The sequence below is a fragment of the Anas acuta genome, chromosome 24 (assembly GCF_963932015.1).
Source record: "Anas acuta chromosome 24, bAnaAcu1.1, whole genome shotgun sequence".
Classification (NCBI taxonomy): domain Eukaryota; kingdom Metazoa; phylum Chordata; class Aves; order Anseriformes; family Anatidae; genus Anas; species Anas acuta.
In genome coordinates, this window is record NC_089002.1 from 7,123,186 (window position 1) to 7,151,114 (window position 27,929).

At 48.7% G+C, this 27,929-nt stretch overlaps 2 protein-coding genes and 1 long non-coding RNA gene across 10 annotated transcripts in view; 1 reads left to right on the top strand and 2 right to left on the bottom strand.

Moving 5' to 3' along the window:
- SRGAP2 (SLIT-ROBO Rho GTPase activating protein 2) overlaps nt 1-3,939 on the bottom strand; it is a 103,202-nt gene extending 99,263 nt beyond the window's left edge. For all 6 annotated transcript variants that reach the window (XR_011089832.1, XM_068660131.1, XM_068660130.1 and 3 more), the window contains exons 1-2: nt 3,810-3,939; nt 2,617-3,169 (exon numbers count right to left, since the gene is read on the bottom strand). Coding sequence is in view for 5 of the 6 variants with exons in the window: in XM_068660131.1 (XP_068516232.1) it covers nt 2,617-2,683 (67 nt within the window). In the remaining variant the exon portion in view is untranslated. The remainder of the gene's footprint in view (nt 1-2,616; nt 3,170-3,809) is intronic.
- Nucleotides 3,940-4,001: 62 nt separating this feature from the next.
- On the top strand, nt 4,002-9,099 carry FAM72A (family with sequence similarity 72 member A). 2 transcript variants are annotated; one of them, XM_068660138.1, is made up of 4 exons: nt 4,092-4,438; nt 5,322-5,399; nt 6,565-6,689; nt 7,600-9,099. In XM_068660138.1, the coding sequence occupies exons 1-4, from the start codon at nt 4,275-4,277 to the stop codon at nt 7,692-7,694; spliced, it is 462 nt and encodes a 153-aa protein (XP_068516239.1). In that variant the 5' UTR covers nt 4,092-4,274; the 3' UTR covers nt 7,695-9,099. The 2 variants fall into 2 exon arrangements, with proteins under 2 accessions (XP_068516240.1, XP_068516239.1); XM_068660139.1 differs by lacking the exons at nt 6,565-6,689; nt 7,600-9,099 and adding an exon at nt 5,537-5,880 and having other exon boundaries at nt 4,002-4,438.
- Nucleotides 9,100-10,193: 1,094 nt separating this feature from the next.
- Nucleotides 10,194-27,911, bottom strand: LOC137844132 (uncharacterized). Of its 2 annotated transcripts, XR_011089834.1 has the most exons (5): nt 27,247-27,911; nt 18,449-23,812; nt 16,787-16,838; nt 11,157-11,414; nt 10,194-10,953 (listed from the first exon to the last, which is right to left on the bottom strand). It is a non-coding gene; the product is annotated as an uncharacterized lncRNA (long non-coding RNA). The 2 variants fall into 2 exon arrangements; XR_011089833.1 differs by having other exon boundaries at nt 10,194-11,414; nt 27,247-27,910.
- Nucleotides 27,912-27,929: the final 18 nt, after the last annotated feature.

A 27,929-nucleotide genomic window follows, 5' to 3' on the forward strand; every position in this document is an offset into this window, starting at 1 on the left:
AAGCAGCAATACTATTCTTTAAGTGGTCTTGATTAACTTAAGGCTATTAAATTTTTAAACAAAGCTCACTCGTTCTATTAGTAATAACTCGAAGTGCTGGAGTATGCTAGGGGATTAATGGTTTTAAACGATGCCTGTAAGCACAGCTTCCAACGCCCAGCCCGGAACAGCACGTAGCAAAGAACTCGGCAAGTTTCTAAATGCCAGTAAAAAATATCAAGAGAATTTTCTCATCTGAAAGAAACAGATGACATCTTACAGGGCATGGAGCATGCCAGCACCTGATTCATCACTCCCACGGTGACCGCTTCACGGCGTCACTTTGCAACACGAGAGAGAAGGCACCAAATAACCCATAATCAGAGTTAGAGCCGCTTCTAGGCTGCTCCTGCATGTAGGTTAAGAATGGGATTGGGACACCAAAGATTTTCCTTAAGGACCAAGGTGCGTTTAGTGATTAGGCAGCACCACACTTGTGTTTTGAACAACCACGCGCCCACTGCAGTGGAGAGACCATCACGCCTCTTGAATTACGTGCTCAAGAGGCTCAAATGGGCTTGGAACTGAAGCACCTTGAGACATACTGCAAGCCTCACGAAGCCTAAGAAAGAGCTTGTAATCGTAAAGTCTCCCCCAGCCCCACTCCCAGAGGACGAGTGCTGAAGATGCCCACCGCCCAGCGGAGCTCCCCGCTGCTGAGGTGATGCGCCAAGCTTGCAGCCCTACCTTCAGGCGTGGATTCGAGCTGGTCAGCACTCCACACATCTCTCTTATAGGAAGGGCAGGAGAGGGCCCAACACCTCCTGCCGGCCGCTGCTGGCCTTGTCCATGGCCCCACAGCACCCCCGGGCTCGCCATCAGGCAGCCCCTCACCGCTGGTGGGCATTGAGGGAGCGCGAGGAGCACGGCGCCAACCAGCGCGGCCCTGCTCTTCCTCACTTCATCTCAGTTAAGGTTTGGTAAGGCAGAAAGCCAAACGCCTCGGTTTTGGGACCACATCTACAGACCGAGCTGACAGGCCTGCAGCGGCGGTCTCTGCTCGCGGGGAAGGCCCGACTCCATTGCACACACCCCGCTGGTCTCTTTTTGGAAGAGGGAAGATGTTTTTTCTTTTCTAACACATGAAAAAGCAAGAGATAAGATAAGCCCTACTAATTCTCAAGCCTCCTTTGGCATTACTGTGTCCATTCCACCAGTTATAGTCAGCGTGTCTTTGGTTTAAGTCCAAATATTGTGGCTACAGACTATCACGCATATTTTGATGGGGTAAACAATGAAAGAACATATAAGCCTCTAATTTTACACTGCCTTCAATTCCCATTTCCATCAACAATGGCAAGAAAACAGGAACAGAAACTAAACTAGTAAAAAAGAAACCCATTCTTCTCCATTTCTGACTTCAAGAATCCAAGAATTGAAAAAAAATCAAAGTGAACCCCTATCCAGCTTTATGTTTGCTCAGATATACCTGCCTTTTTTTTTTAAACAAAAACATCAAAACTTCTTCTCAATACACAGCACTAAGGTCAGCGTAGGACATGCATCTTGTAGAACAAGATGTTTTAATGATTCGCATCCAGTGATCACCCCTCAGCATGAAAAATAGCCAAGCACATAACGGCAAAATAATATTTTAATTGTCAGTTTTAATCTAAGTTTCCTACTCAGATTTAAATCACCTTTTTTTAAATCGCATCGATTTAACTCAATCAGCCCTGCCTGAAGGCCATCTTTCTTGCATGCTGCAAGCATACCAAGCAAGTTTTCACCAATTAGATAAATCATTAAATCTCATAACTTCCTAGCAGCGATACATCAAGCCGTATGCGAGCAATAATTATTTTTAATAAGTGTTACATTGAAAACTTTGCAGAAAATAAGAAGCTAAGTAGACATTTCACCATTTTTTTTTTCAAACCCAGAGCACATGATGGCCTGAAGCCCAGCCAGCTGAATCCTGCAGAAGACTTGCATGATCACTGCAAACATGCTCCTGACATTTTCTTCCCTTCCCTGTGACAATACTGGAATAACACTGACGCGTTCGCTTCCTCCAGTTCTGTGTATGCAGATGTACGTGTGCATACCCACCCTGCAACCTTGAGGAGTTCTACTCAAGAGCACAGGATGAAAAAGCAGGCAGCAACGAGGGGCTCACCACGAGCAAAATCCCGAATAATGGAACTTTCTAGCACAAATAGCTTTACAGGGACCCTAAGCGAGGTCCCAGTTACTGCCGGCTGCAATATGCTCTTCTGACACCGCATGGATTTTAAAAACGTTCCTACGATCGGAGGATTAAAAAGCAATTAACCGGCTGTCATATTCCCAACGCAAATCCCGATTTTCGAACCCCAGGCAGACAAACATGGATCTCTCGGCACTCAGAGATCCGCTGCACCGGGTAAAAACGCCGAAATACCTTAAAACACACCGCCACGGGTGGTACCTACCCTGTGGGGGCTGCAAAAAAGCCCTGCAAACCCAGCAGGGCGCTGCGTTAGGAAAAGCCCTGCGGATTCCAGGCGATCTGCAGCCCGTTTCCCCCCTTCCCCACCCAAACCCCGCAGCCAGGGCTGCAGCAAGGCAGCGGAGGGGAAGAAAGCGCCGCCTTACCTTTGACTTGGGTGTCGTACTCGGCTATGATCTCCTTATCCTTTTTGAATTTGGCCGGCGACGTCATGTTTTCTGCCCCCCAGAAAGGCTCGCCCTAGGAGCGGAGGATCCAGCAGCAGGCGAGCCGCGCAGCGCCCCGCTTCTCTCCTCGCCCCCCACCCCAAAAAAAAAAAAAAAAAAAGGGGAAAAAAAAAACCCAAAGCTCAGTCCATGGGGCGTGGGGCGGCGGGGGGGGGCAGAGGCAGGCAGCAGCGGGCCCCGGGGGCGGTGGCTCCGTGTCCCCGCTCCGCAGCCCCCCGCAGCAGCATCCGCGCTCCCGCAGCCCCCGGGGGCTCCCCCGGCGTTAGCAGCGCGGTGGCGGCGGAGCCGGGCTGGAGGCTGGCATGGCGGGGCCGCAGCGAGCCGGGCTGGGGGGTTAATTTTTTATTTTTTTTCTTTTTTTTGAGGGGGTTTCTCCTTTTTCTGCTTTTTCTCGCCGCGTGGATGCTGAGAGCCAAAGCCCGGCCGGGCGCAGGGGCAGAAGGCAGCGGCCGTCGTCCTGGGGTCTGCCCGCCTGCAGGGGGGGGACAAACGGCGGCGTTAGGGACCCGCGGCCGCCCCAAAAGGGGCCCGGAGCCCCCCCCCAAAAAAACAACCCAAACCTGGAGCCCCCCCACAAGGCAGCAGGGGCGGTGGGGGCAGCCGGGGCCGTGCCCATGTCCCTCAGTCCCCCCCCATCCCTGTCCCCATCCCTGCCCCCCCCATCCCCGACCCCATATCCTCCATCCCCGCCCCCCCACCCCCCAAATCCCGTCCTCCCCATCCTCCATCCTCCACGCAAGGCTCAACTTTTTCCCTTTTTCCCCCCTTTTTTCCCCCATTTCCCCCTTTTTTTCCCATTTTCCCGTTAAGCCCGGGGGGGCTGCGGAGGACGGGAAGGGAAGCTCCGAGCCCCCCCCCCCCCCCGGCCCCGGGGGCCCGCCCGGCACGAACAATGCGGCCGGGGGGGAGGGAAGGAAGCCCCGGGGGCTCCGGGACGAAGCCGAACGGAGCCCGGGGCTCCGCCGCCACACCACCAGCCCCGCCTGGGGGGCGCACGGCGGGGACGCTGCGGCCGGGGGGGCGCCGGAGGGGGCCGGGGGGGCTCCAGCGAGGACCACCGGGGGCCGGGAGGGGGCTGCGGGGCCGGGGGGGGCTCTCCCGGGGCCGGTTACCTGGGCGCTGCGGAGCCGCCTCCCGCCCGCCCGGCGTCCTCCGGCCGCTGCCGCCCGGTTCCCCCCCCCGCCTCTTCGCCCCCCCCCCTCCCCGCCACCGCCGCCGTTGTCGCCACCCCGCCGCCCCGCCCCCTCCGTCCCCGCGCCCAATCGCCGCGCGGGGATGGGTTCGAGCGACGGGATTGGCGGCCAATGGGGAGGAGGCGCCGCCCCGCCCGCCCCGCCCCTCGGTGGGTAGCGGAGGCTCCGCCCCCTGTCGGGGGGGTGGGCGGGGCGTGGAGGAGCGCGGAGGCCTCCGCCCCGAGGACTGCGGAGGGGCGGGGCGAGGCGCGCGGCTCCGCCAATCAGAGCAGGGGGCGGGGCGTGCGGCGCCCAACGGCCGCCCGCGGCTGGGGATTCAAACGGGCGGCACGAGCGCGGCCGTTACCGGGCCGGGCCCGGCGCCCCCCAACCCCCCCCACCGCCATGTCCCTGTCGGGGCCCGGCGGCGCCTTCGCGGAGCGCTCCGTGGCCGTGCTCTGCTGCCGCTTCTGCCGCCACGTCCTCAGCTCCCGCGGCATGCGGGCCGCGCTGCTCGCCGCCACCGGCACCGCCCCCGACCTGTACTCCACGGACATCCCCCCCACCGCGTGAGTCCCGGGGCAGGGGAGGCACCGGCAGCGCTGAGGGGGAGATGGGGGGGGGGAGGGGATGGGAGAAGGGCAGAAAGAAGGGGGGAGGATGGAGATGGAGGAAGAAGGAAAGGAAAAGAGGGGGATGGAGGAAGAAGAGGATGAGGGGCAGAAAGAAGAGGAGGAGGAGGGGGATGGAGGAAGCGGAGAGGAGGAAGAAGAGGAGGGGGATGCAGGAGGTGAAAGAGGAGGAAGGAGAAGAGGAAAGGGCTGAGGAAGAAGAGGAGGAAGCTGGGGGAAGGAGGAGGAAGAGGAGGGGGAGGATCAGGACCCTCCTGGTCCCCACGGAGCCTGCCCAGCCCTGGCACTGCCCCAGCCCCGAGCTGCGTTCCCACCGCGGCATTTGAATGCCAAGGAAATGAGGTTGCAAAGCAGCGTGCTGATGGTGCTGATGAGGGAGCGGGGTTAAAGAGGAGATAAGGAATCAGATAAGGAATCAGAGGCTCGCTTTTAAATGTCCCGGCCTTTGAGGTACCGGGCGGGAGGCTCAGGCGAGGCCCGCCAGGAGCCGGGGCGACATCTGCAGTCAGATCTCGGGCTGGTGGAGTCACGGTGAGAGCGGCAGGGCCCCGGTGTGTCGGTGTCAGGAAGCATCAGGAGAACTGGTGCTTTCTGGTTTACGTTGGGGTGACTCGTGATGCCTTCATGTAACATCTCAGGGCATCTTCTTGTTCCCACACGAGCACGGCTGCTAACTGACAGGTAAAAGGCACTGCGCGCTCTTGAGAAAGCACAACACGAACATCCCTTCACTATGACTTCACGCCTGTGCCGTCAAAACCTTGCAGTTGTAACCAGAGCTATGTCTAAACTTCAATATTTTTACTCTCTTCCCACCTAGTACTGTTGACTTCATCGGCAGCTGCTATTTTACTGAAATCTGCAAATGCAAGCTGAAGAACATCGCGTGTTTGAAGTGGTAAGGATGTCACCCGATGACACCAGCACCTTCACAAGCATGCATGCACTGCTGCGGTGCTGCTCAGCCTTCTCGCTGTAGCCTACTGCAGTGAGAAAATTAAGGGATGAATGAACAGATTGCGTACTTTATTTCAGATTTAATGCTGCCTGATAGAAACTCAGCCCACTACTTCTGGGCCTGGCTGCCAGTCTATTTCTGTGCAAGTCCCAAGTGGAAATGTGACAACTTTGTCAGTCTGAGTATATGGGAAAGCTTGCGTGCCACCTGCCTGATTAAATGTCTGCTTCAACACTGAGATAATTGTGTGAATAAGGCCACAGTAAGAAGTACTTACTCATATTCTAATTAATAGAACATCCTCTTGGCAGATCTGGCTGTCGCTAGCAGATGGAAGATGCTGTCACTAAAGTTCTTGGAGTTCTTTTATCCTCTTTACTAATGTATGATATTTAAGACTAAAAACAACTCCGGTAACGCATTTCATGTAGCGTTATTTGAGAGTATCCTTTCAGCTTCTTAACGGAGACTTACCTTGCTTGGATTTAAAGGGGAGAGAGCAGGTTATGATAGGAACACAGCATTTTAAATTTTACGACAAAAGTAGAGAAAGTGAAATATCTCACTGGAGCGCATGACTGAGAAAGGAGAAAAATGTCATCCTAGGTTTTGACCTAGGAGAGCAGATAAAGCTTTCATAGTCTTAGTCTTAAGGATATTAGTTTTAGTCTCTCTCTCTCAAAGATATTATTCTTAGCCTCTCCCTATTCCTGACACACACTCATGCACAGTGCTGCTTTACAGATGAGCTGTACGTTCATGATGGATTTGATTCCAATGGAATCACTGGCCTTCAAACTAAAGAAACACCGCCATTGCTGATATAATGCCATTGTTATGTAAACTAATCCGGATTGCACAAGTCAGGTTACTAAATAGTTCTCTGTGCCAAAGATCTAAAGCTTAGATATTCTGCAACTCCTGACAGATGTTTTCTAAACACTTAAGATGCTTGTTTAATTACGTTCCCTTAACTTTATCAAAATAGGAGCATCACATAATGGTCTTGTACCCTTGCTATTTGATGTTAATTTCAGCTAGAAAAAGCACCATTAATCTTTCCATCAGGCTTTTGTGTTGCTCACTATTTCGCTTGTCTTTCTAGCGGTAATGTTGTTGGTTACCATGTGATCTCTCCCTGCAAACCTTGCCTGTTGTCCTGTAATAATGGCCACTTCTGGATGTTTCATAGCCAAGCAGTCTTTGGCATCAACAGACTAGACTCTTCTGGTAAGGAACACATATGTTTCCTTCTCTTCCCTGAAATCCTGAATTCCAAATCCTCTTTCTAATGAGGCGTCTCAATATAGTTAAAGCATATGGAGAGCGTGTAACATATGGAGGCATACGGCAAGTGTTGCTGTGTTGCTAATCTAGCAAACTACTTTGGGGGAGGTAGTTGTAGCTACTTCCTAAGTTATAATTTCTAGTAGAAATTAATTTTCATCAGAACACTTAACCTACTGTTCCTGTGGGTGAAAGTCAGGATTTTCTGGAGCAATATTATAACTGCTATAAACAACAGAGCCACCAGCTGCTATTTATAGCGGTACGTATAGCTTTACAGTGCTATCAGGCAGCTGTCCCACGGGCACTCTTTTTGGGTGAGTCATGTTGTCACTTTGACCCTATATAACTGAGTCCCCATTAGCTCAAGCTGAAATTACAGCTCCTGCTAGCTCCTTTATTCAGCTAGATCTTCTCTGGATGCCAAGTGTCTAGCATAATTTGCCTCGAGTCCTCAGGAGTGCATAGCATTCTGACAAATCACTTCACCTCCTTGCACACGAGAATAACTTGTTGTCTAAACCTTTCAGTGTCACCTGTGTTTCAGATCAATGCATTTAAAAATAAATTGGCCATGAGGGGATTATCGATAGCTATGTGAATTAGCGATATGAATACATCAGTAGGCAGGGACTTACTCTTTGAGCTATGCTGTAAACAGCAACACCTACAAGATCACTTTGGAAGAAAAACAGGAAATATTCACGTTAAATATATGAAGATTGTGACTTACCAGTTTTTGCTATAAGAGTACTTACTTTTACTGAAAATAGACACTTGAGCAACTTAAAAATAAGGACACCATCCAGAAATATATTTTTCTTCTTCTTCTGTCTTACCTCCTTCCCACCAGGTGTGAATGTATTGCTCTGGGGCAACTTGCCAGATTTGGAGGAAAACACAGATGAAGATACGTCATGCATCTCTGAGGAGGAGTATATCAGATAGCATTTATCTACAATATACTACAGTATCTTCCCTAGATACGTTCCATTGCTGTTTGTTTTGGACTTGTCTTCCTGCTGGCCCATCACAGCTTAAACAATGGAGGGAACCATGAAATCTGGAAAAGAATCCTGTAAGATGTCATCTTCTGTCGCTGCAGCGTGCCTTAAACTCTTGCATCTGCCTTGTGTGTATCATTCTGACTGGAGACATGTTCTGAACAGATCTGAATGTCAGATATTAGAGATGCAGATGGCAGGTGCACTTACTGAGGTCTAGGTCTGGTTTGTTCTTACACTTAAGTTTCAACAGTTGACATGCCTGCTTAACTGTACTTTTCTTCTTTGCTCCATGAATACTGTTTTAGTAAAGTCTTTTACATCCTGTAAGTACAGCTTAAAAATCTTGAAAAATAGTCAGTTTTGTTGATGGATGATGCTCTGAAGCACCATTGCTTAAGTAGTCACACAGACCATTCGCTGCCCAGAGCTTTCATTCTGAGTGTACAGAGTCGCTGAACAAGTGTCTTGAAGTGTCATAGCTTTGGCTTTATTGTCTTGGTCTCTTACTTCTAGCAGCTTGTTCTCTAGGCATCTGAAGCACGTTAGGATGCTCCTGAATGTGGAGTGGGGAGCTGTCTTTCTGAGTCTTCCGGTCTTCATCTTTCCGTACTTTTAGGATCATGTTTCTGCAAAGATCAAGTTCCTTTTTTTTTTTTTCCACCTTCCCCCCAGTAAAATCTAAATACTGAAGTTTGTTAATGTCTAATGTGACTTTGGGACAACTACCTACTAAAGTATTTAAGACCAGCAATAAAACCCATCCAGGTTTGTGTGTTATTTTTCCACCTGATAGCATAGGCATTTTTCTAAAACAGAACTTAATCATTCAATTGTGTCTCTTTCTAGAATGAGAAAAAAAATCAAATCAAATATTCAGTGTTTGTGCCTAGCCTTACATCCTGAAGCATAGAGACAATCTCATTCCTCTAAGCAGTAATGGATTTAAAGTTCATTACCGGAGTTGTTAAGTCATAGTAATTAATTTATGAACTAAATACTGTCCCCTTCAGCTAGTCAACTGAAGGATCATATTTGGAAAATTCATGTTACGGTCATATAAGAGAACTGGCAACACTTCCAAAGTTGGATTGATACTGAATTAATCATTCTATAGCCTCTCCTGCTACTTTGAAGAGTATCAGGAGAGATGCTTTGAAGACAGATCTGACTTTTCCTAGTATTTTTACTGTACTGCATTTTTATATTTCTTCACGGTGCTACCTCTTCTGTGTTGTTTAAATGTATATTTGTGTGTATATATGTGTGTGCGTGCCAATGTATAGATATGTCTTGTTTGGATTTCCTGTATTATGTTTGCTCACTAAATAAAAGGTTTGGACTATGTACTTCTCTATGGGCTGTAATATGGATATATAATGATATCAGTTAGATAATGAAAACAATGGAGCAGTATCTTGTATCAGAATTAGGTTGAATTATTAGGTTCTTCCTACTGTGACTTTGTTTCAGAGACCAAAAAAATCCCTTTCTCTTGGTTGAGAACTGTCAGCTTCTCAGTCTTAAGGGTGTTTAGTTAGTTAACTTCTGTAATAACCAAACATCCCCCTTCTTGACGGTTTTCTATGCTGCATGAATTTTTTTTATGCTATATAGTAAGCTGGCAAGATGACACTAAACACAAAGATTTTTCTAACTGAATTCATGACCTAAAAATACATCTGCTGTTTCTTTTTGTATAAGGAACATAATTCAAAAAAAAAAATCCATAATAGAATTCTGCTTTGTTGTAAGCTCACCACTTTTAACCTTCCAAAACCTCACCTTTTGTCAATGAGTGGATTCTGTCAATGGCAGGGTTGACTAGTGAGCTGTTCTCTTTACCCATAGAGTAGTAGAGGACTGAAATTTCTTCACAACAAGTCATTAATTCTCAATTTGCTCTCTATCTGTTCTTGCACATAGAACTGGAAGTTCTACTGTGAACTACTTTAATTACACAGGCCTGTTTGAGCTGGTTCTTCACAACTAGACAGCAGCTTGAAATAAAAAATGAGCCAACTCTGCAGTTTGTTCCAGCCTTTTTTTGAGGATAAAAAAGTTGTGTGTGTTATATGCAAAGTAAACAAACATCATCCATTGCTCTACCTGTTATGAATGTTGCCAAACCAACCACTCATATCTAGGGCTGCTTTCTATGTGAAATCTAAAAAAGAACTGACTAAGCAGTTTGTGGTGTAGCCACTACTCCACATTCACAGGGCCCTAATGTGTTGGGTGAAGGTTTCAAGGCTTACCCTGTAGAGGAGAATACTTTCCAGGTTGATTGATAGATAGATACCTCTAGTACAAAAAAGCTGACACAAAACTGGATCGATGCTTCTAGAAACCTTCCCAAATACTTCAATCTAGCCAGAGATTTTTTTTTGAAATAAAAAAGCTCAAATCTCTACTTTGCCGGTCTTTTGCTTTCTCTGTACTCATTGACATATGAGAGATGTATGTTACAGCAAAGCCCTGAAATCTCATGAATCACTTGGAAGGATACGGGTGTGAGGCACGTGGTATAATTGTGCTGAACATTAAGGCAGCTTCCGGAATGAATGGATCAGCAGGGCTCAGCTTCTTGCTGGATCCCTGGTCAGACACACAGAGCTGGATAGCTGTTGTCCTTGCTAAGGGTTTTACAATAAAAGTTTACGTGAGCTCTGCTGCACTGCCAATGGATTCAAAAGTGGAGCACAAAGCTGAAAAACAAGAACCCAGTCCTAAGGCTTTTCTCTTCTGCTCATTAAGGTACACACAGCAAGTAATTGTAAGAACTTTAGCGTCTCTAATCAGATCTGGATTTATTCAGAAGTGTAAATGTAGGCAACATCTCTTAAATTTTAAACTCAAAGTCAGAGCTACCGCAAGACCTTCAGAGTCTCCTGGCACTCACAGCTCAGTTAAAATCAATGCAGTCAGCCTTAATGCCCATAGCATTACCTCTGCCACTGGGCTCTCATCTGTCACACCATGTAACAGGCCGTGCACAGCAGCTCTGCAGCTATGAGATGTTGTGTAATACGGCCGTGTAGGTTCAGGGTCACTGGCTTGTTTAGATGAAAACGTTTGAAAGTAGAACTCCAAAAGTCGCTGAGGATAAATAGCTCCAGTTTGGATCACGGGGCCATTTGCAATTATGCTGCCATTGACAGCCACCCATCTTCTTCTCTGCAATTCACAATTTGCAATTCTAGCTGGAGGGGTAGGAGAAAGTCATAGCAAGACAGTGATAAATTGATTCCCCTTCATATTAAATAAGACTTACTGGAAGAAAAAGCACATTTAAATATTCTTCATTATTTCGGTGCAGATTAATGCCTAATCATAATCTTACATTTATGTAACACCATTCATCCCAAAGTGCTTTACAATGACAAACAGTTAAGAATTCCTTTACCACTGAACTGCAGCCAACTCCAGGATGCAAAGCAGCTGCCAAGTAGACAGCATGCTGCAAGGACCATGGTAAGCATCACCCTGTAATGAAATTCAGTATGTGATCTCTATCAGTACAAACCGATACGTTGATTATTGAGGGAGGCTCAACTTGAAAGGCACTCTCTTCTTAGCCTGGAATGCAGTTCATCCACTTCAAACCCGGTGACAGATGGGTCACCTCTCCTAGGACTGGGCCCAAGAAGCTCAAGGTTTGAATCTGGGGAAGAGACAGAAACAACCGAGCCATCTCAGCTCCTTTCTCTGGCGTACAAAAGCTGGCACTCTCTTTTAAGTCAGTTAAAATGGTCAATTGTTATAAATCACCTAATTACTTTGTCGTGAGAGGTCATTGTTACATAGTTTATTACGTTTGCAGCCTGTGTGGTTTCTGAAAGCATACCCCAAGGAACAGTGCATATCCCAAGTAAACAACCTTTGTGTACTATTATTTGGATTAAGGGAGTGTCTACAGGCTAGCACAGTGTAACAGCTGTGGGTGCCTGTTGTGCAAGAACCTGTACGAGCACGGTGACTTGTAGTCTCCCAGAACGTACGCTGTAAACAGAACAGCCACGGGATGGTAAGGGAACGGCACGGCTGGCTCTATCAGGGGATCAGAGGTAAAGCCTGAACTGCGCAGATCTGAAGAGGAGCCTCCTTTGTTCTGAGACTGCAGAGACCTGAGCTGAGCCTGTTCCTGCAGCTATGGACCAGTTCTTCCTATTCCAACGTGCATTTGCAGGTTTATGAATATATTCAGCTCTTCCAGCACCTACTCAATCATCTCATACCTCATGCAAGAAGCTGTCTCTGTGCCAGCATTTCTGGAGTTCTGCTGCATTATTAGATTTCTCTCTTGCTCTATCATACAACAAGGATATACCCTGTAGCCAAATACCCATCAAAAGCATACATGGAAAACGGGTTATTCCAAACCTGTATAGATTCAGGATTCATAGGACTAAGAGATGTGCCCTCCAATTATGCAGTATGCAGGAGAGAAAAAGCAGGATGCCTGCCTCAAACGGCTCCTGTGAAATTAATTCCAAGTTGCTGATGCACCACCCAAAATTCCCTCTCATCAGGAAATATTAACCATGCTATGCTTTGAAAAAGCATCAGCATTTTCCGAGCAGCTATTAGCCAGGGGAACATTTTAGCTGCTTTGCTGTCTGCAGTGTGTCTTGTCATCTTGCATGCATGACACAAGCTTAACAAAGTGAGCCTGCACTCTATTGATTTCTCATTAGAAAGCATGCCTCACATTTTGGACACCAGTGAGGGGAAAAAATAACAGGGAACAAAGCCGGTCAAATATAAGCCAAACAAAATCTCTGGTGCTTCACTTCTTATGTCATCTGAATGCTGACAGCTTGATGTCTCTGGGTAATGCCACACGAGGGAAATTAGCACCATAGCACTCTTATGCACTGCCATCTGCATGTCAACGTATGTAGAAATTTGTGCAAGCCGTTAGAAAGCAAGATTGATAAAAAAGGCTTGATCTTTTGCATTTCTCTGACTACGCTTATTTCCTGGAGAAAAGTGCTAATTAAAAATAACCCAGCATCGCCCCAACCTAACTGCAGCCACACTAGGATTCTTCCCTGCTGTGCTACAGCAGAAGCTTATTAGTTCATCCCACTCCAGCATATGGCCTGTTTTGGGATAGGAAATTTCCACTAACAGAGGAGACGATGCCAGAAATACAGGTGTTTGGGGACTGTCTTCCTAAGTAATTTAGGAACATAAAACCAAAAGGGAAACAGGTCTTGTGTCTACTGGGCACATCTGACAGTTCTATATACAAGGCAAGCTAAAGAGCATCTAGAATAAATTAATAAAGTCGTATGATTTTGCCTCTTCTTATCTACCTGCCTCCCAGAGTCGACGTCACACTCCAGCAACAGACTGCCCAGATAAGCAGAGGGGTTTGGGGACCAAAGGACATCAAAAAAACGGGAATACGAAGCTCACACACAATTTGTCTGCACCTTTTGGAGCTTTTCCCAGCAGCTGCTCCTTTATCAAAAAATTATTTGTCTTAGTTTTAAAAAAAAATACAAATATCCATTTAGCTCTGAGACTGACAGAGCTTCAGGAAGAAGGAGCCTGGCCTGCTGGCCACGTGAAGCTCCCAGAGGACAGCTTTTTCAACAGACACCGGCAAAGGAGGAGGCACGAGGTGGCGTGCAGTCAGTGCTCCAGCACCAAGCTGCATCAAGCGTGAGGAGTGCCAATCTTCAGCGTGAACATGACAAGAGGACTTAGGCCTGAATCAAACCATAATGTGTGAAGCTAGAAATCCCCAAGCATTTGAAGACCAGCATCAATACGATCTGCACCCAAAATGGGACTAAGAGTGCACCTTCGAAGACTATGTAAGCAAAACTGTGTGTCACGCTGCCAGATACAAAATCTAGGTCCTTACACATTTTTTAAATGACTTCGAAGCCACTTCCTTTGCCTGATTCACTTATTCTCTTGCTTCATCACTGCATAAGTGGAAATAGAGAAAGAAGTAGATAGTTTTAGGCCACCAAAATACCAAATTGTTTCCTCACAAAGTGGCCAATGAAGCCCACACCAGCAGAGAATTATTTGGTTAAAAAGACAGATGGAATAATACAGGGTCACATTTGAGGAATGATTGTGAAAGCTACTACAGATTCACCCCAGCATTCACTCAGACTTAGATATTAATGCCGAAAATGTTTGGAAAAAATGAAGCAATTTGCTCTTGTGCAAGGGTCCATCACAAGACTTTCCACAGTGTTGCTCTGCTCTTTATTGGAACACAGGTTGGAAATGAAGTTTACCCCAAATCCAAATAATTGTGTAGCTTAGAAGCGAAAATTCAGATAGATACATTTTTTTCCCCTCACCTGCTACTAGGAGGCAGCATTCACAAGTGTCAGGAGGTACAAATTCAGCAGAATGTGCCCGTTTTTTTAGCTCCAGTCATTATGTGGAATCACAATTCAAACACTGCTTTATAAAACTGGTCCTGGCCACTGTTGAGAAACCTTTCATCGTGATAACGAGGTGCCCACTGATTTGGTACAGACGTGCCAGTGACAACACACGCCTCTGAATCGCTCCTTACCTCTGGGCCACCCCGATGGAAGATCCCCAGCGAGCTGAGGGCTCTTGCTGTAATCCAGCCACAAAAATCACAGGACTTAACACCAAGAAGCTTTTGGACAGTGACAGGCACTTTGATAACAACCTGCCACTCAGCCTGGATCACTCGAGCCTCTTCCAGCTCCTGCCAGGGGGGTTCAAAACGTGGGCACAGATGATTTTGGCACTAATTGTAGTGTACGCTGCCAGACCTGACAGCAGAGGCAGCATCACTTTCCCCTCTTGGTGCCTTGCTACTTATTTAGATCTGTCACGTCTCCTCCTGCGCCGTAAGGGCTAGCAGGAGCTACCAGGTGAATCCACGCCTGACATTTTCCAAAGCCCAAGGGAAAGCAGGGCAGTTATCCCCCTGCTCTGTCCCTAATAAGTTTGATCTTACAGTCTCTGTACTCTCCTGAGCCTCCCTGCAGAGATCAAAGTCAGCTATGTTTGGGTGTGCAAGCACATACACGCATGGAGAAGACACGTTAATTATGGCCTGGAAATCTCTCTGCTAGAAAAAGAACTCCTTCCCTCTTGGTCGTTTCCCTCACCTCTCCCCCACAGAATTTCACGCTGGCCTGATTTACTCCCTGAAACCAGCTTTGGATTGCAAATGGCCTAGGGACAAGAGACACGAACCAAGTATTTCTTGGCTGGAAGATGTGCACTTTGAAGAGCAGACACTCAGCACTAGCACAGGCTCTGGTGCCACAGCACGGAGCCAGGGACTTGTTTCTTAAGCTTCACTTTCCCTGTTTGCTGAGCTGTCAGATCAGCGGTCACTGCAAAGGGGCTGGTAGAAAGGGAGGTATTTAGGCAAAAATGACTGTTTTATTTGGTTGCTACCCTCATACACGCTGCTGATGTGCTTGGAGGAAAAAATAAATAAATAAAAATGAGGAAACTTATCTTCATTTTGCTGGCCCAGGCTGACACCGAGTACACGCTCATCTCTTCTGCTCCCAGAAGGGAGGTTGCTGTTTGCAAGATGCGGCTTCCAAAGGGGTGTAACAAAGGCGGTGGGAGGGAAAGTGTAAAGTACAGGCTCAGCCTGGTGCATCTTTCTATCAGAAGCCTGCAAGGCCTGCGCACACCTCCACAAACTGACCCCAGGTGCTGAACCAGCTGGAACGCGCTCAGGGGAAAGAGGTGTATCCACAGCGCTGACAAGGAGGGGAGGCTGGCAGCAAGGGAGCACATCTGGGCCACCCCGAAGGTGGGTCTTTTGCTGTGCCGGAGCAGCCCACAGGTCCCTCCAGCTCAGATAGGGCCCTCTTGGCCAGCTCATCAGGAGGCAGCTGCGTTTGTTCCTGCAGCCTGGGAATATCCCAGTACCTCACCGACAGCAACCCTTTGCTTCCAAAGCTCTAGGAACAGTCTGGGGATATTTTTGTGAGCCAGACAGGAGCACCTCCGCCTCCCCCAGTATCTTCCAAATTCCTTTGTAAAGCAGATAATCTGATTCCTTCCTCTTCCCATTTTTAAAAATAAAGCATTATTTTTTCACATTAAACAGCGTGTGTTTTATGTTTGCCAAACTGTTTTTATTATTATTTTTTCCCTGCCATTACAGTTTTGCTGGTGTAAATTGCTGCTGATCTCTTGCCCCAAAATACCCCTTTGTCAGCCCCTGCAGACACCCAACGGTGCCGTGATCCCTGGTGCTGATGCACACCCAAGGTGACAGTCTCCTATTGTGATAATCTGCTGAAGTTACTACTGGAAAAGCATCCTGCTAAGATCACCACAAGCACAAATTATGCCCCGCACATCAAATGTCTTCTCCAGCTGATAAAATCCTACAGCCAGAGCAGGACAGCTGCTCTTCCATCTAACCAACGTGGTCCCTCCAGCACGAGGCTGGAGCACACAAGTAAGCAGGGGTGGGGGCGTGGGGGGTGTTAGTGCTGCAAATGCATGCACGTGCACGCTCCGTGGCGAGCCGGGGGTCTTCCAGCTCCAGGTCTCAGCACAATAACTGTCATCACCCACGGAATAAGAGACGCTGGCATTATGCTCGACAAATTTGCATTCAGAGTGATAATGGAAAATCCAACTGAATTTATAACTTCATCCAAATCTTAAGGCCGAGAGGTTCCTCAGCAAAGCACTGAGTATTTAATTCTCTGCTAATAGAGTGAAATAGAGATAGCAGAGAAAACGCAGGAGCTCACTATCAATGGAAACAGAGAAAGGGACACTGATATTTTAAGGCATCCACCTTTAGGTTATAAGCTGCTTATCTCAGACTGCTACATATGTGGTCTCCTTGGGAACAGAGTCAGACAATAAATCAGATGTGCCAACAACATTTATCAGAAGCTCCAACTAGCCAAAAACATCAGCTCTCCTAAGAATGCCAAATCAGTTTTGCAAGATGCGCGGCCAAGCCTGGAGTCACTCTTGAGGCATGCGGCAGGGGTAAGAAATGCTGCTGTTAAGCTCAAAAGAAATGTTGCTTACATTACTGTTCCTTATTGCTGAGACCTCCTGGAGCCACAAGCTGCATCAGAAGCTTCAAAGAAAGGTAAAAAGACAAAAATCAGGCTGACATTATGTAGGCATGGCTAACACACAGGCAGGACAATGAGAAACACAGAAACAACCCAATCCACTCTTTTCACAGTTCGAAGCATGCAAGAGATTATTCATGTCTTATTCCAAAAAGGAGGGGAAAAAAAAAAAAAAAAAAAAAAAAAAAAAAAAAAAGCACCAGTATAGAGATAGAAAATGATAGGAATAAAAACAGCTTGAGAAAAATCAGCAAGATAACAGTATGAATATTCTCTGCTGCCAGACACAAGCAAAAAAATCCAGACATTTCATATGTGCAAAAACAAAACAATCTCAACCAAATCTCTCTGTGAAAAATGGTGAAAATTTCCCGACCAGTTCCAAAATGCCTCGCTGCTTATGTGTAACCAAAAGAATGTCATGGCAGGCATTCCTGGGGCACAGGCCTCCGTCTCATTTGCAAGGGATTTGGCCTGGGATTGACAAGTGCAAAAGAAACGGCAGCAGCTCTGCTTGGCAAGTCTTATTCATCCCGAAACCCTGACCTCCAGGGGCATCAGACATACTTTGGCGGGCACGCGATCTGATAACTGACCCACAGCCTGGGAGCAAATGTCTCTGGCAAGCGTCAGGGCATCGGGATGAACACAACGCCAGCATCTGCTCCGTGCACAGCTTCACCTGTGGCCACAGAGGAGGGAGAAGTGGCCACCCCTCCCCTTAAGGGTTGTGAAGTGACTTGAGCAACGTAGGGCTTCTGAAAAAAGCAGCTTACACCTGGTCTGGCCACAGGCTGGCAGCTCCCTGACCTCCTCCACGGTGCAGACGTGGTACCCGCTCCCCTGGCGGTCGCAGCCCCTCGTTTCGGAGCGTACCTGAGCACAACCACAGTGCTCAGACAAAAAAAAAAGATGAGAAGGAACAGCACGGCTACTTGAACTGCAGCACCACCAGGCTCTGACCTTGTCCGTGCAAGGCGTGGTGCTAATAAGGGAGGATGTTACATGTGCCCTGATCCCGGCACTTCCAGGGGCTGCAAAAGCAATTCCCCAAATCCAGCACCCAACGCGGCCAGGTCTGCACGGGGAGCAGCAGGCCACGGGGTAATTCCCACAGCGCTTGTAACAGAAACCAGAGGTGCCTCCAGGGCAGCACCGGAGCTGGAAAGGCTTTTCCCTGCCTGGCAGCAGTGCAATCAGCCGGCTTCGGCCCAATTCCACGTCCCTCCTGCTTCTGGCACGCTTCTGGCACACTTTGGGCACGCTTCTGGCACACCAGGCTCCGTCACAGAGGCACCCACCAGCAGCACGGCAGCTCCTGAACCCCCGGCCCCCAGCACCCCGGGGCACCCCCGGGCCCTCCTGGGGCACCCCCCGACCCCCCCCTCCGGGCACCCCAGGGCCCCCCCCCGCACCCCCTGGCCCCGGGCACGGTGCCGGGCGCCCTCTGCCGGAGCGCAGCCGCGCGTGGGGAAAAAACCTCCACATCTTTCAGTTAAAGTCCAGTAATTGGCAGTGGGGTACAGAAGGACGGGGGAGTGCTCAGCATCTCTTTTCTCCTAATGGAGACAACAGGAAAAAATAATAATAATAAAAAAAATCCATCTCTCACCTTTCTGGGGGCCGCAGCAGCCCAAGTAGCTGCCATGGCGCTGCAGCACAAAACCCTTGGAGCCACACTGTGCCTGCTTCGGTGGCCTCCTGGAGCCTCACCGTGCCTGATTCCCATGACCGGCCCCCAAAAAGTGCCCCGGAGCTGCAGCTGCATGGACAGCACAGCACAGAGCCAGGCAGCCCCCTTTTCCACTAGAGGACAGTGCCACACTGGAAAGCACAGGCTGTGGCCCTTGCGACACGCGGCCAGCACTGCCCGCTTCCCAAAGCAGCCTCTCTGAGTCACATCTGATAACGCTGGCTCGCAGTAAAGCAGAGGACAGGCAGTAAACCTGCAGCCAGGGGCAGACCGAAGGGAAGGACAGGACGTCCCGTCCAGCTGCTGCACAGCCTCGTGCTCTGCCCCTGCACAACGACACCCCGCAGCCACGCAGGAGAGGCTTTCTGATCTGCTTTATGCTCCTCGTCTGTTGGATTTGTTTTCCTCTGCCACCTTCTACACTGCATTATGCTGGGGAAGAGATCTTGGCTTGAAATCTCTGCTCATCCCACTGGTGGCTGAATGGCACTAGATCGGTTTCCATTCACTTTGCTTTCATTCTGGCCCCGTGAAAGCAGCCAAGCCCTGGATAGAAGGCTGCTGTACCGACTGCTTTCAAGTGGGTGTTTTTCTGCCATTAGCCACTGTTTTTACTATGAGATGAGGCAGAGATATGGACTGATCAGGCAGGCATACTTCAATGGCATTTCTGCACAAAACACAGATCCAGTATCTGACCATGCCAGGAAGGATGGAGGGGAGAGCAGAGCTTTCGAGAAAACCAGCAGTCTGTTTTAGGCAGGCAGTCTAATTCACGATCTGCATCTTTCCCTTTCTTCTTCTGATGCCTTTCTCCGTTAGCAAAGTAAGAAATGAGGGGAAGAATAAAGTCAGTAAAGTCTCAGAAATGGTTCATTTGATGCCTTTGCTGACGTTTTCTTCTGGCTAGTTTTAATTTGACTTTACAAACCTTTTTGCAGCTGTGTTTTGCCTTTTGGTGAGGGGCAGATTTTCCACAGCCACAACCAGCTTCAGATCCCGTAACTGCCATTACCACTGGCCAAACCAAGGTCATCCCAGGAGAAAATGATCACTGCGACTTGGCTGCCCTTTGGCAACCCCTTTCTCCGGGAACCTGTGCTGAAGTTCAGTGCATATTTCCTGCTCTGTTTTCCCTCAGAAGTGTTATCAAGTGACCAGTGGGTAATGGAGTGCCATTTAAATCCAATTAAATACCTCCTCAGCCACTTGAGACTGCTGAAAAAACAAACAAACAAACAAACAAAAAAAAAAAACAGCTACTGAGGTGTCACCCAGAGGGAAGGCCTTTAGCAGCAGTAGAGATGGGTTGTTGGGATTTAAGAACATCCAAACGGCATTCACAAGAAGCAGGATTGTGGAGCTCATTCACTTTGTTTTCCCCCGTTAACAACCAGTCTGCCTGAAGTGAAACAGCTAAACAAACGAGGTGAGGAATGAGATTTTCAGAGGAGGCAGAGTTGGGTTCTGATCATTAACACTTTTGTAGCTTTTACACATTTCCCAGTGCTGTCACTGGGTTTCTCTCTGCGGTGATAAACGCTGCCACCGCCTTGTTTTTAAGCTGAAGTCCAAGACAAAACAACAATAAAATCCCACGTTTAATCTAACACGGCCTCCCAGAAGCATACACTTTGTTGGAACTTATTAACCAGCTCCCCGCTTGTTCCCTGCATAATCAGTTTGTACTTCAAAGTCTCCTCTAGCAGACAGAGCTAAATGATGGTGTTAAATTCACTCATGTATAAAATTAATTAGTTTTGGGGCAGGACAGTGGATATTGGTTGTCAGAAGTTGAGATATTAGCTGAATGGGGTTGCCCAGGGCTCTGGGGACCTTTGTAACTTCCCAAGCAATACCTCGCTCCTGAGCGAGGCCTTTCAAGTGGGGCGGATGAGAGGAGCAGCGGCTCCCTGCAGCGCATTGTTCAGCAGCAGGAGAATTATCCCTCAGCTGAGCAAGAGGCAGAATGCTTGCTCCCACACTTACAGAAATACACACTTGCAAGACCAAGATGTAGGCCAGTTACTGGTTACTGCCACAGAAGTCACCCAGCATTATAAATCCCCTCCCAAACTGCGGCACCGCTCTCTGTGCGGGGCAGCCGAGGCACCCAGCGGGATGCCTGAGGCCAGGTTCCCCACGAGGCTGTTGGCCACGCGTGGGGTTTGGTGAGGCAGAGACCCCAGGCTGGCTGCAGTGAGGAGCCGGGCATTTTGTTACGTGCAAATCACCCAAGAGAGAAAAAAAATTCCTGTCTGATCCCCTGCGCCGGCAGTAGGCACAGGTCACATCAGGGAGCAGTACCTTTCCCCCGTCTCTCTGTTTATTTCTAGAATAAAGCTTTCCCAATTACCTTTAGGACTTAAAAACTCATCTAATTATTTTCAAGTCTCACCATTAAATCTACCAGTTCGGGGGACCCTGGACCCACAAAGCATGGGGGCAGGTCCAAGCCCCCGTGCCTTGTTTGGCTCTACGCAAGGGGCTTAGCAGCAATTGTCACATTTCACCTGAACCCAACAGGTAGCTGTAAATCCACCCCCTCCCTGAGGCTGGGCTTGCTCTCACCTCTGTGTGACAGGCGAGATGCTTTGCTAAGCCTCGGGTGGAACCTGATGAACTGAGATGAATGACGTGCAAGGAAAGCCAGCGGTTCTCTGGGTTATGGACCTGGACTGTGACAGCCCCAAACTCCTGCCACACTCCGCAGAGAGCTCTCTTTGGTGCTTGACAGCAGGGCAAAAGGTCCTTAGATATAGCCAGGTTAAGACTATCTGCAAAATGTAAGCAAATGCAGGGCTTTGAGAAGCAGAACCATGCACATGAACCCCTGTCTAATTTGGAAGCACCAGGACCGTGATCAGAGCATGCTGCCTCTCCGTTTTGTTTCGTCAAACAAAACCCTGTAAAACCTCAGGCAACCAAAGCCTGAAAAATGAAACATCTGTCCTTGCCACCTTCACCCCGTCCTTTGATTCCCCACATTCACACGCATCTGCAGGTGATGGGGAAAGCTCCAGTGTGTGAGCAACTCTGAAGAGGGCACAGCCCAGACACAGCTTTGGTTGCTGCTACAGCCACATCCATATTCCCGTGCCCATACAGAAGCCGTAAAGAAAAATCGCCCCTCGATGCTTGACCTGCATGTTAATTTGGTGCCTTTTCTAGACGACAGCAGCTCAGTGAGACAGGGAGATAACGTAGAGGCCAGTGAAGAAATCCATCGATTTCAGTCTGTGGTTTCCCCACCAGCAGGCTCTCACTACAGGCTGTGATGTGCTTGCATGATGAAGTGATAATCCATTACAGCCAAGAATACTGGTCCGCAGATCATCTGAATTATAAGTGATAAAACTATGCATTTGGCAGGTTCCAGAATGTCATTATTGTGAAACATGGGGCAACATTTCCCATTTACAGCAGCGCTAAGTACATCCTCATGGCCTTTCAAATCTGTTGTGCAAATGCATATGAAAATAGCTTTTAGGAGATGCCTTGGCAATTAGCACCGTACATGCAGGGAAGAGTCAGCGACAAAGAGATTGCCTGGTAATGCTAAATGGTGTTCTTCAGAGACACACAGACCAGACTGCCGCAGACTAATCCAACCTTCAGCTGAAATATTCCCTTGAATCTAGGATCTGCATGAAAAATACGAGTTATGCTGCTGACACAGCTTTTGCCTTAGCGTGCCACTATCAGGCACTTCGGGACACCAGGTCAGGGGCTTCCTGGAATCACTTTCTGAGGAGGGGGCACAAGCATTTCTATTCCACATCTCTCAAGTACCTTGTTTCACTTTACAGTGATTGCCCAATAAGTTGCTTTTATAAGGGCTCTGGGTTGTTGGCTTTACCATCAAAGCCACAAACCCTTCTACAGCTGCTGCCTCCCCGGAGGAGTCCTGCACTACAAAAAGTTCTTCAGAAATAGATGGACAATTTTCCTACTTTGTAGACTGAAAATAGCAATTTCTGCCTGTTCTTCATGAGAGCCAAGAAGGAATCAGAGGTTGAAATTGAGGCTAAATAAATAAATAAATAAAAATAGAGAGAGGCAGAAGAGTATCCAAGTGTTTACCATGGATCCCTGGGTCCCACTGATCTGGATAATGCCCCGAACACTGGGGCGCACACCCGAGCCAGCTCACAAACAGACCCAACTACAATGCCACCACTACGGGCATAACCCTCAATTCTCACAGCAACGACTGCCCCCTCAGCATCCCAGATGCCAGGGGACGGTGTCCATGGGCTCTTCAGATCCACTCTGGCTAGGACAGCAGGACCCCAGGGCTCGGCACCCCGTGCTGCAGCTGCTGCTCCGTGCAGAATACATCCCGCAGCACACGCCAGCACTGAGCCGTGGTCCACCGGGCAGCTCCGTGAGCACCTTGGTGGAGCTGTGATTGCTGCAGGACATGGCCCTGAACGCAGGACACAGGGGGACACGGCTGCCTTGCCTGCCAGGTCCCGAGGCTGCTGCTGGTATCAGCCCTTTGCTGCCCGCCGTGACCCCGGCCGCCCCGCAGGCAGGCAGTACGTTCTGTGCAGCCGCTGTACTTTGTCACCTTCTCCTCACACACCCCACACTGGGAGAGGATTAAGCAGCATTAACTGCCTGCCCGAGGCTCCTGTCCTGCTGCTCTGCCTGCCAGGGACCGAGGGTGGTCCAGGATTAGCTGCTCTTGTGCTGGCCAAAGGACAAGGAGGTGCTGGCTGCGTGCTAGCCAAGGGAAGGACTCCCCAGTTTTGTGTGAGCCCTCGTTGGCTGCTGCCTGCTTCTAAACGAGATGTAGCAGTGGTGCCAGCAGCCCCCAGCCTCGGGTGGATGGGTCCAGCTGGGGGAAGGACCCCCCAAAGGGGAGTCACGGCTCCCAAACCCACTGCGGATGTCAGGCCAAAGCTGAGTCCCCCTGTTTGTGCCAGGAAAGGCTGCTCCCCTGGGCCCCCGAGATCTCAAGGTCTGCTTTGCTTTTTTGTTTTCCCTTCATGCCTGGGTCTCCAGCCCAGCAGGTCCTGGGACAGCAGGGACACCCAAAGCACAGTGACAAAACGCAGATGCCAGAGAACCCAGACCTGCAGCAAGAAGCTGCCAAACAAAGCCATTGCTCCCATGCTGTACCTCCATCAACACCACGAGCATCCTCTGCCCACAGCCGTTTAATTAGGAGAACCAGACAGTATATTTAGAGCACAGCTTTCTGCTTCATTTGCAGGAACCGTAGTGCAGGGAGGAGGCAGACCATTAGGGCTATGTTTCCTAGGAGATTTTCACACACTAAGATGGGAGAGAGAGAGGGAAAAAAAAAAAAGAAAAAAAAAAGACATTTAATGCAGGCTGAAAGTAGAAATTCCACGGGCACTTCTGATCTTTTAAGCATGCTGAGCAGAACTACTAGTGCAACTACAGCAGAGCACTTTAATTGGGCTTATTTTGTCCTGTTCTCCATGTCACACACACAAAAAGACAGCAAGGAAAGGAGAGCACACTGCTCTAACAGCTGAAGAGATGCAGTGTGCCCAGCGGCAGTTCTAGTGGCCAAGTCCTCACCGTGAGCTTCTCTCTCAGCACCCTAAAGTCCCACACCTGGGCAATCCAAGAGCATTTGGGTAATTATGTGAAGTGATTGTAGGTAAGTACACCCAGTATTGCCCATTTTAATTGAATGAAATGGGCTAACATCAGGACCTTGGGCCACTTTAACAAGAAGTGGTCTCACAGGGGTAGCTGCATAATCCCAAACAGATTTCCCCAACGTGTTGGCATAACCTGGGCCTGACTATCAAATAGGCAAGAACAACCTTTAATCACGGAGCCTTGAACTTTGCTTTGGCAGGGGGAGTGCAGATCACCACAGACATCCTTCCTATTATTCATCATCTTCTAATATATTGTCCTGAAACAGAAACAGCTGCTCCTCTCCTTTCATCATCCTGATTGATGCCTCTCTTACCTGGAAGGCAATGGGTTCGGAATAACTGCAGTGCTTTCATCAGGCAAGAAGGGGAACAAGTAGACAAAGCAGATGGGAGGTCATGGAAAGGTCCTTGGTCACTTCTCCTTTCACGGAATTGAGCACATCTTAAAGCCTCTGCTCTTCTTTGTCTGAGAGCGGCGAGGGAAGAGGACGAGAGGAACAGTTCCCCTCCCATGACAGGGCACAGGCTGGCTCCTGCACCCTCCTGCACCCCTGATTTCAGCCCTGCCATGAGCTGCCTGCAGGACCCACATGGACCCGTCCCCATGCAGCCAGATCAGGACCAGAGCCTGGTGTTACCCGTGCCACTGGTGCAAATATCCTAGCAAAGTTTCTATTTAAAATAACATATATCATCTTTACAGGCTGTAGGGTCTGAAAATCACATGCACAAATCAGACCTCCACTGATAAGGCAAAATTCAGGACCTGAAGAAAGTCCCTGTCCCCAGCCAAAGGGGGACTTCCAACCCGCTGACTGTCCTGGTGCTGTCCCCTGCATCCCTCCAGAGCTGGCCAGGCACGGATTTTCCCTCCAGCAGCCTCAGGAGGACAAGAACAAGCCATTTGTTTCCAGCCTTGAAATGTAATTTTATTTTATGTTGTTTTCCTATTATTGATTTTAAGGTTGTAAACGCGCTGGCTGTGTCTGTTTTTTAAATGCTAATGATGATAACAGCAAAAGGAGATGAGGGAGCGGGGAAGGAAACTGAAGCATTTCACAGCTACCAAAGCCTTTTAACATCCCTGGCTCTACAAGGGAACCAACAGGGAGAATGCAAAGATGATAAACAAGTAATTTGCTATCTTGAAGATGCCCGTAGCTTCAATTTTTCCTCTGGCAGTTGCCTCTACTTAAGCAGCCTGTTTCCACACATATGGGTCAAATTAAAAGACACGGCAAAACAACCAGGAAAAAAGTAAACTGTAATAGAGTTATCAGCTGCTATAACCCCCCAGGGCTGGTTTTATTTTATCCAGCAGAAATCCCCTGGTGCTATTCACAAGCCCGTGAGGCATTTCAGGATCACCCCTCAGCCCTTGCTCTGGCACCAACGAAAGGTAAGAAATCAATTTCAGCTGAAAGCGGCGCGGTTTTGCCCTTCCAGAGCTCCCATCCTTCCCTCTTACCACCAGCATCACCACCTGTCCTGCAAGCTCAAAGCTTTCCTCCCACCCCAAAAATAGGGCTGAGCCTGACTCCAGCTTCTCCATCAGGTGCTGGACGCAGCCGTTCACTGTCCCAGGAGGCACCGAATCCAGGTCACAGCTTGGCAATGTATCCTCCAGGGGCAGCAGGTCAACCCCCCAAGTTTATACTCAAGGCAATGTTTTTAAGCACTGGTAATTTAAAGTTTTGTTCCTTAATGCCATGTTCTTATTTTTTTTTAGTTAAAAATTAGAAGAAATATTAAAATATATTAAATATTTAAAAAATCACATGGATATTCCATTATAATCCAAACTGCTCATTCTGCCTAGAAGTTACCCTGCGAGGCTTCTCTTTGGGGTATTTGCCATGCATTTAGCATATTTATTTATGCACCCAGTCATGCTCTCTAATATTAAGCAGGATCACAGGTTTTAATTAAAAGGAAAAAAAAAAATCTGGATGAGGTGAAGGGGGGGGAGGAAAAGAGGAGACTGACTGACACATCTGGCTTATAATTACTTTAAATTACAGAAGCTCCTGCCTGCAGATCCTGGAGCTGTGTGACAGATAATGTCGCCCAATTATACAGAAGAGATTTTTCTCTCTGGAGGGTGATGGTAGTGGCAGTGTAAGCTCTGAGCCAGGTGTCCATTTAGGGCCAATTAAGGGTTTGGGGCATCTCCCATCGCACCAACATGGGCTGGGCTGTGCCCAATTCAAAACTCGATAACAGTGCAGTCACACCTGCTGCCCGGGCACTTGTTTGATAAGAAAAGCACCACATGGTCACTTTTCTGAGAGCTGCTCACAAACACCACAAGCAACAAAAATTAAATTATATCGTGTTTGCAGTTTCCAGCCTCCCAAGCCCAAGAAAAACAAGGGACGGTCCTATAAGGAGTTAGGGTTTTACAAAGTCCTCAAGTCTTTAGGAACAGGAAACCCTCAGCAGTTTATATTTTCAGGAGGTGGAGGGAAATCATTTGAGGCTTAATTTTGACAGATAGCTGGCATTAGAAGCAGCATCAGACACCAGGAGCCCCTGGCTCTCCTTCCTGGCCCCAGACAGCCTTTCCAAGATGATCCCAAACTGCTGCACACAGTTACAACACCATGGATTTTATAGCAGTTAGACCAGCGTGAAATGACCCAGTCTTGTTTTTCCTGACCTGAACGATAAAAGGCATTTAGGTGATTAAATGCTAAAGATGGAAGACAGACCAAGTATGCTTTGTGCTGTCAGCAGCATGAGTTTAACACCATCACGTACCACAAATAAAAGATTTGTTTAGAAGAGTGAGCCAGATCAGTACTTAAACCCAAGCCAACACATTTTATTTATTTATTTTTTAATTTCCCCTATTAATTAGCTACCCACGGACAAAGTAACCAGCCAAACAACTTAGCCACTGTAAAACCTCCATCCCTGGGCCCTGCAGAAGTGGCCGCAGGCTGGAAAGAAAAGCAGCACGCTATGTGCTGTGCTTCATGGAGCATTGATGCGACCAGCTGCCAAAAATGAGCCATGTAATACGGTGTTACCTTGACAAACCAAACGCTAAAAGCTTAGGAATTGACTTACACAGTCCCATATCTCGGCGTCACACCCAGGAGGAAGGAGGAAACGCAGACACTGTGGCTGCAGCTCTCGGCCCTCCTGGCTCCAGGCACCCTACGGCAGCGCACGGAGCAGCGGGGTCACCCCAACACCACACAGGCTCCCTCCCTTCACAGGGACACAAACCCTTATCACTCCAAAAGAGCCATCACCAGCCCACAGCAGCAGCGACACCACAACACCTCCAATTGCTGCTCCCAGCAGCTTTGGGAGCGACCCAAACAAGCTGCAGCCGGGGCTGGTCCCACTGGGGCACAGCTGGGACCACAGCAGGAGCAGGACAGCAACGTGCTGGGTGGGTGATTCCCAGGCTGCTCAGCCCTTACAGGTGGCTTGGGGCTATTCCGAGCTCGCCACAACGGCTGCATGCAGCGGCTGAAGAGCCGGAGGCAGCAGGAGCATGGCCAGGTCCTGGGGCCCTGGGGGCACGGGGCAGCGCTGGGCTCATGGCCCTGGTGTAAAAGGAAGCGGGTTGCATCACACCACTGCTACCCCTCGAAGGAGAAACAGCTCTGGTTTGGCTGCAACAGCCTGGAAATACTAGCAGCGTGTTGAGAAATGTGCAGGAAACCCGTGAAAGCAAATGGGTTTATTTTTTAATCCATCTGCTTGAGACAGAGCCTTGCTGGGATAATCTCTCTCTGAAG

Excerpts from the sequence above, each read along its gene's own strand:
- FAM72A (XM_068660139.1), top strand. The coding sequence starts at position 4,002 with ATGGGGAGGAGGCGCCGCCCCGCCCGCCCCGCCCCTCGGTGGGTAGCG. Across the intron at positions 4,439-5,321 it reads ACGGACATCCCCCCCACCGC|TACTGTTGACTTCATCGGCA; the intron begins GTGAGTCCCGGG and ends CTTCCCACCTAG.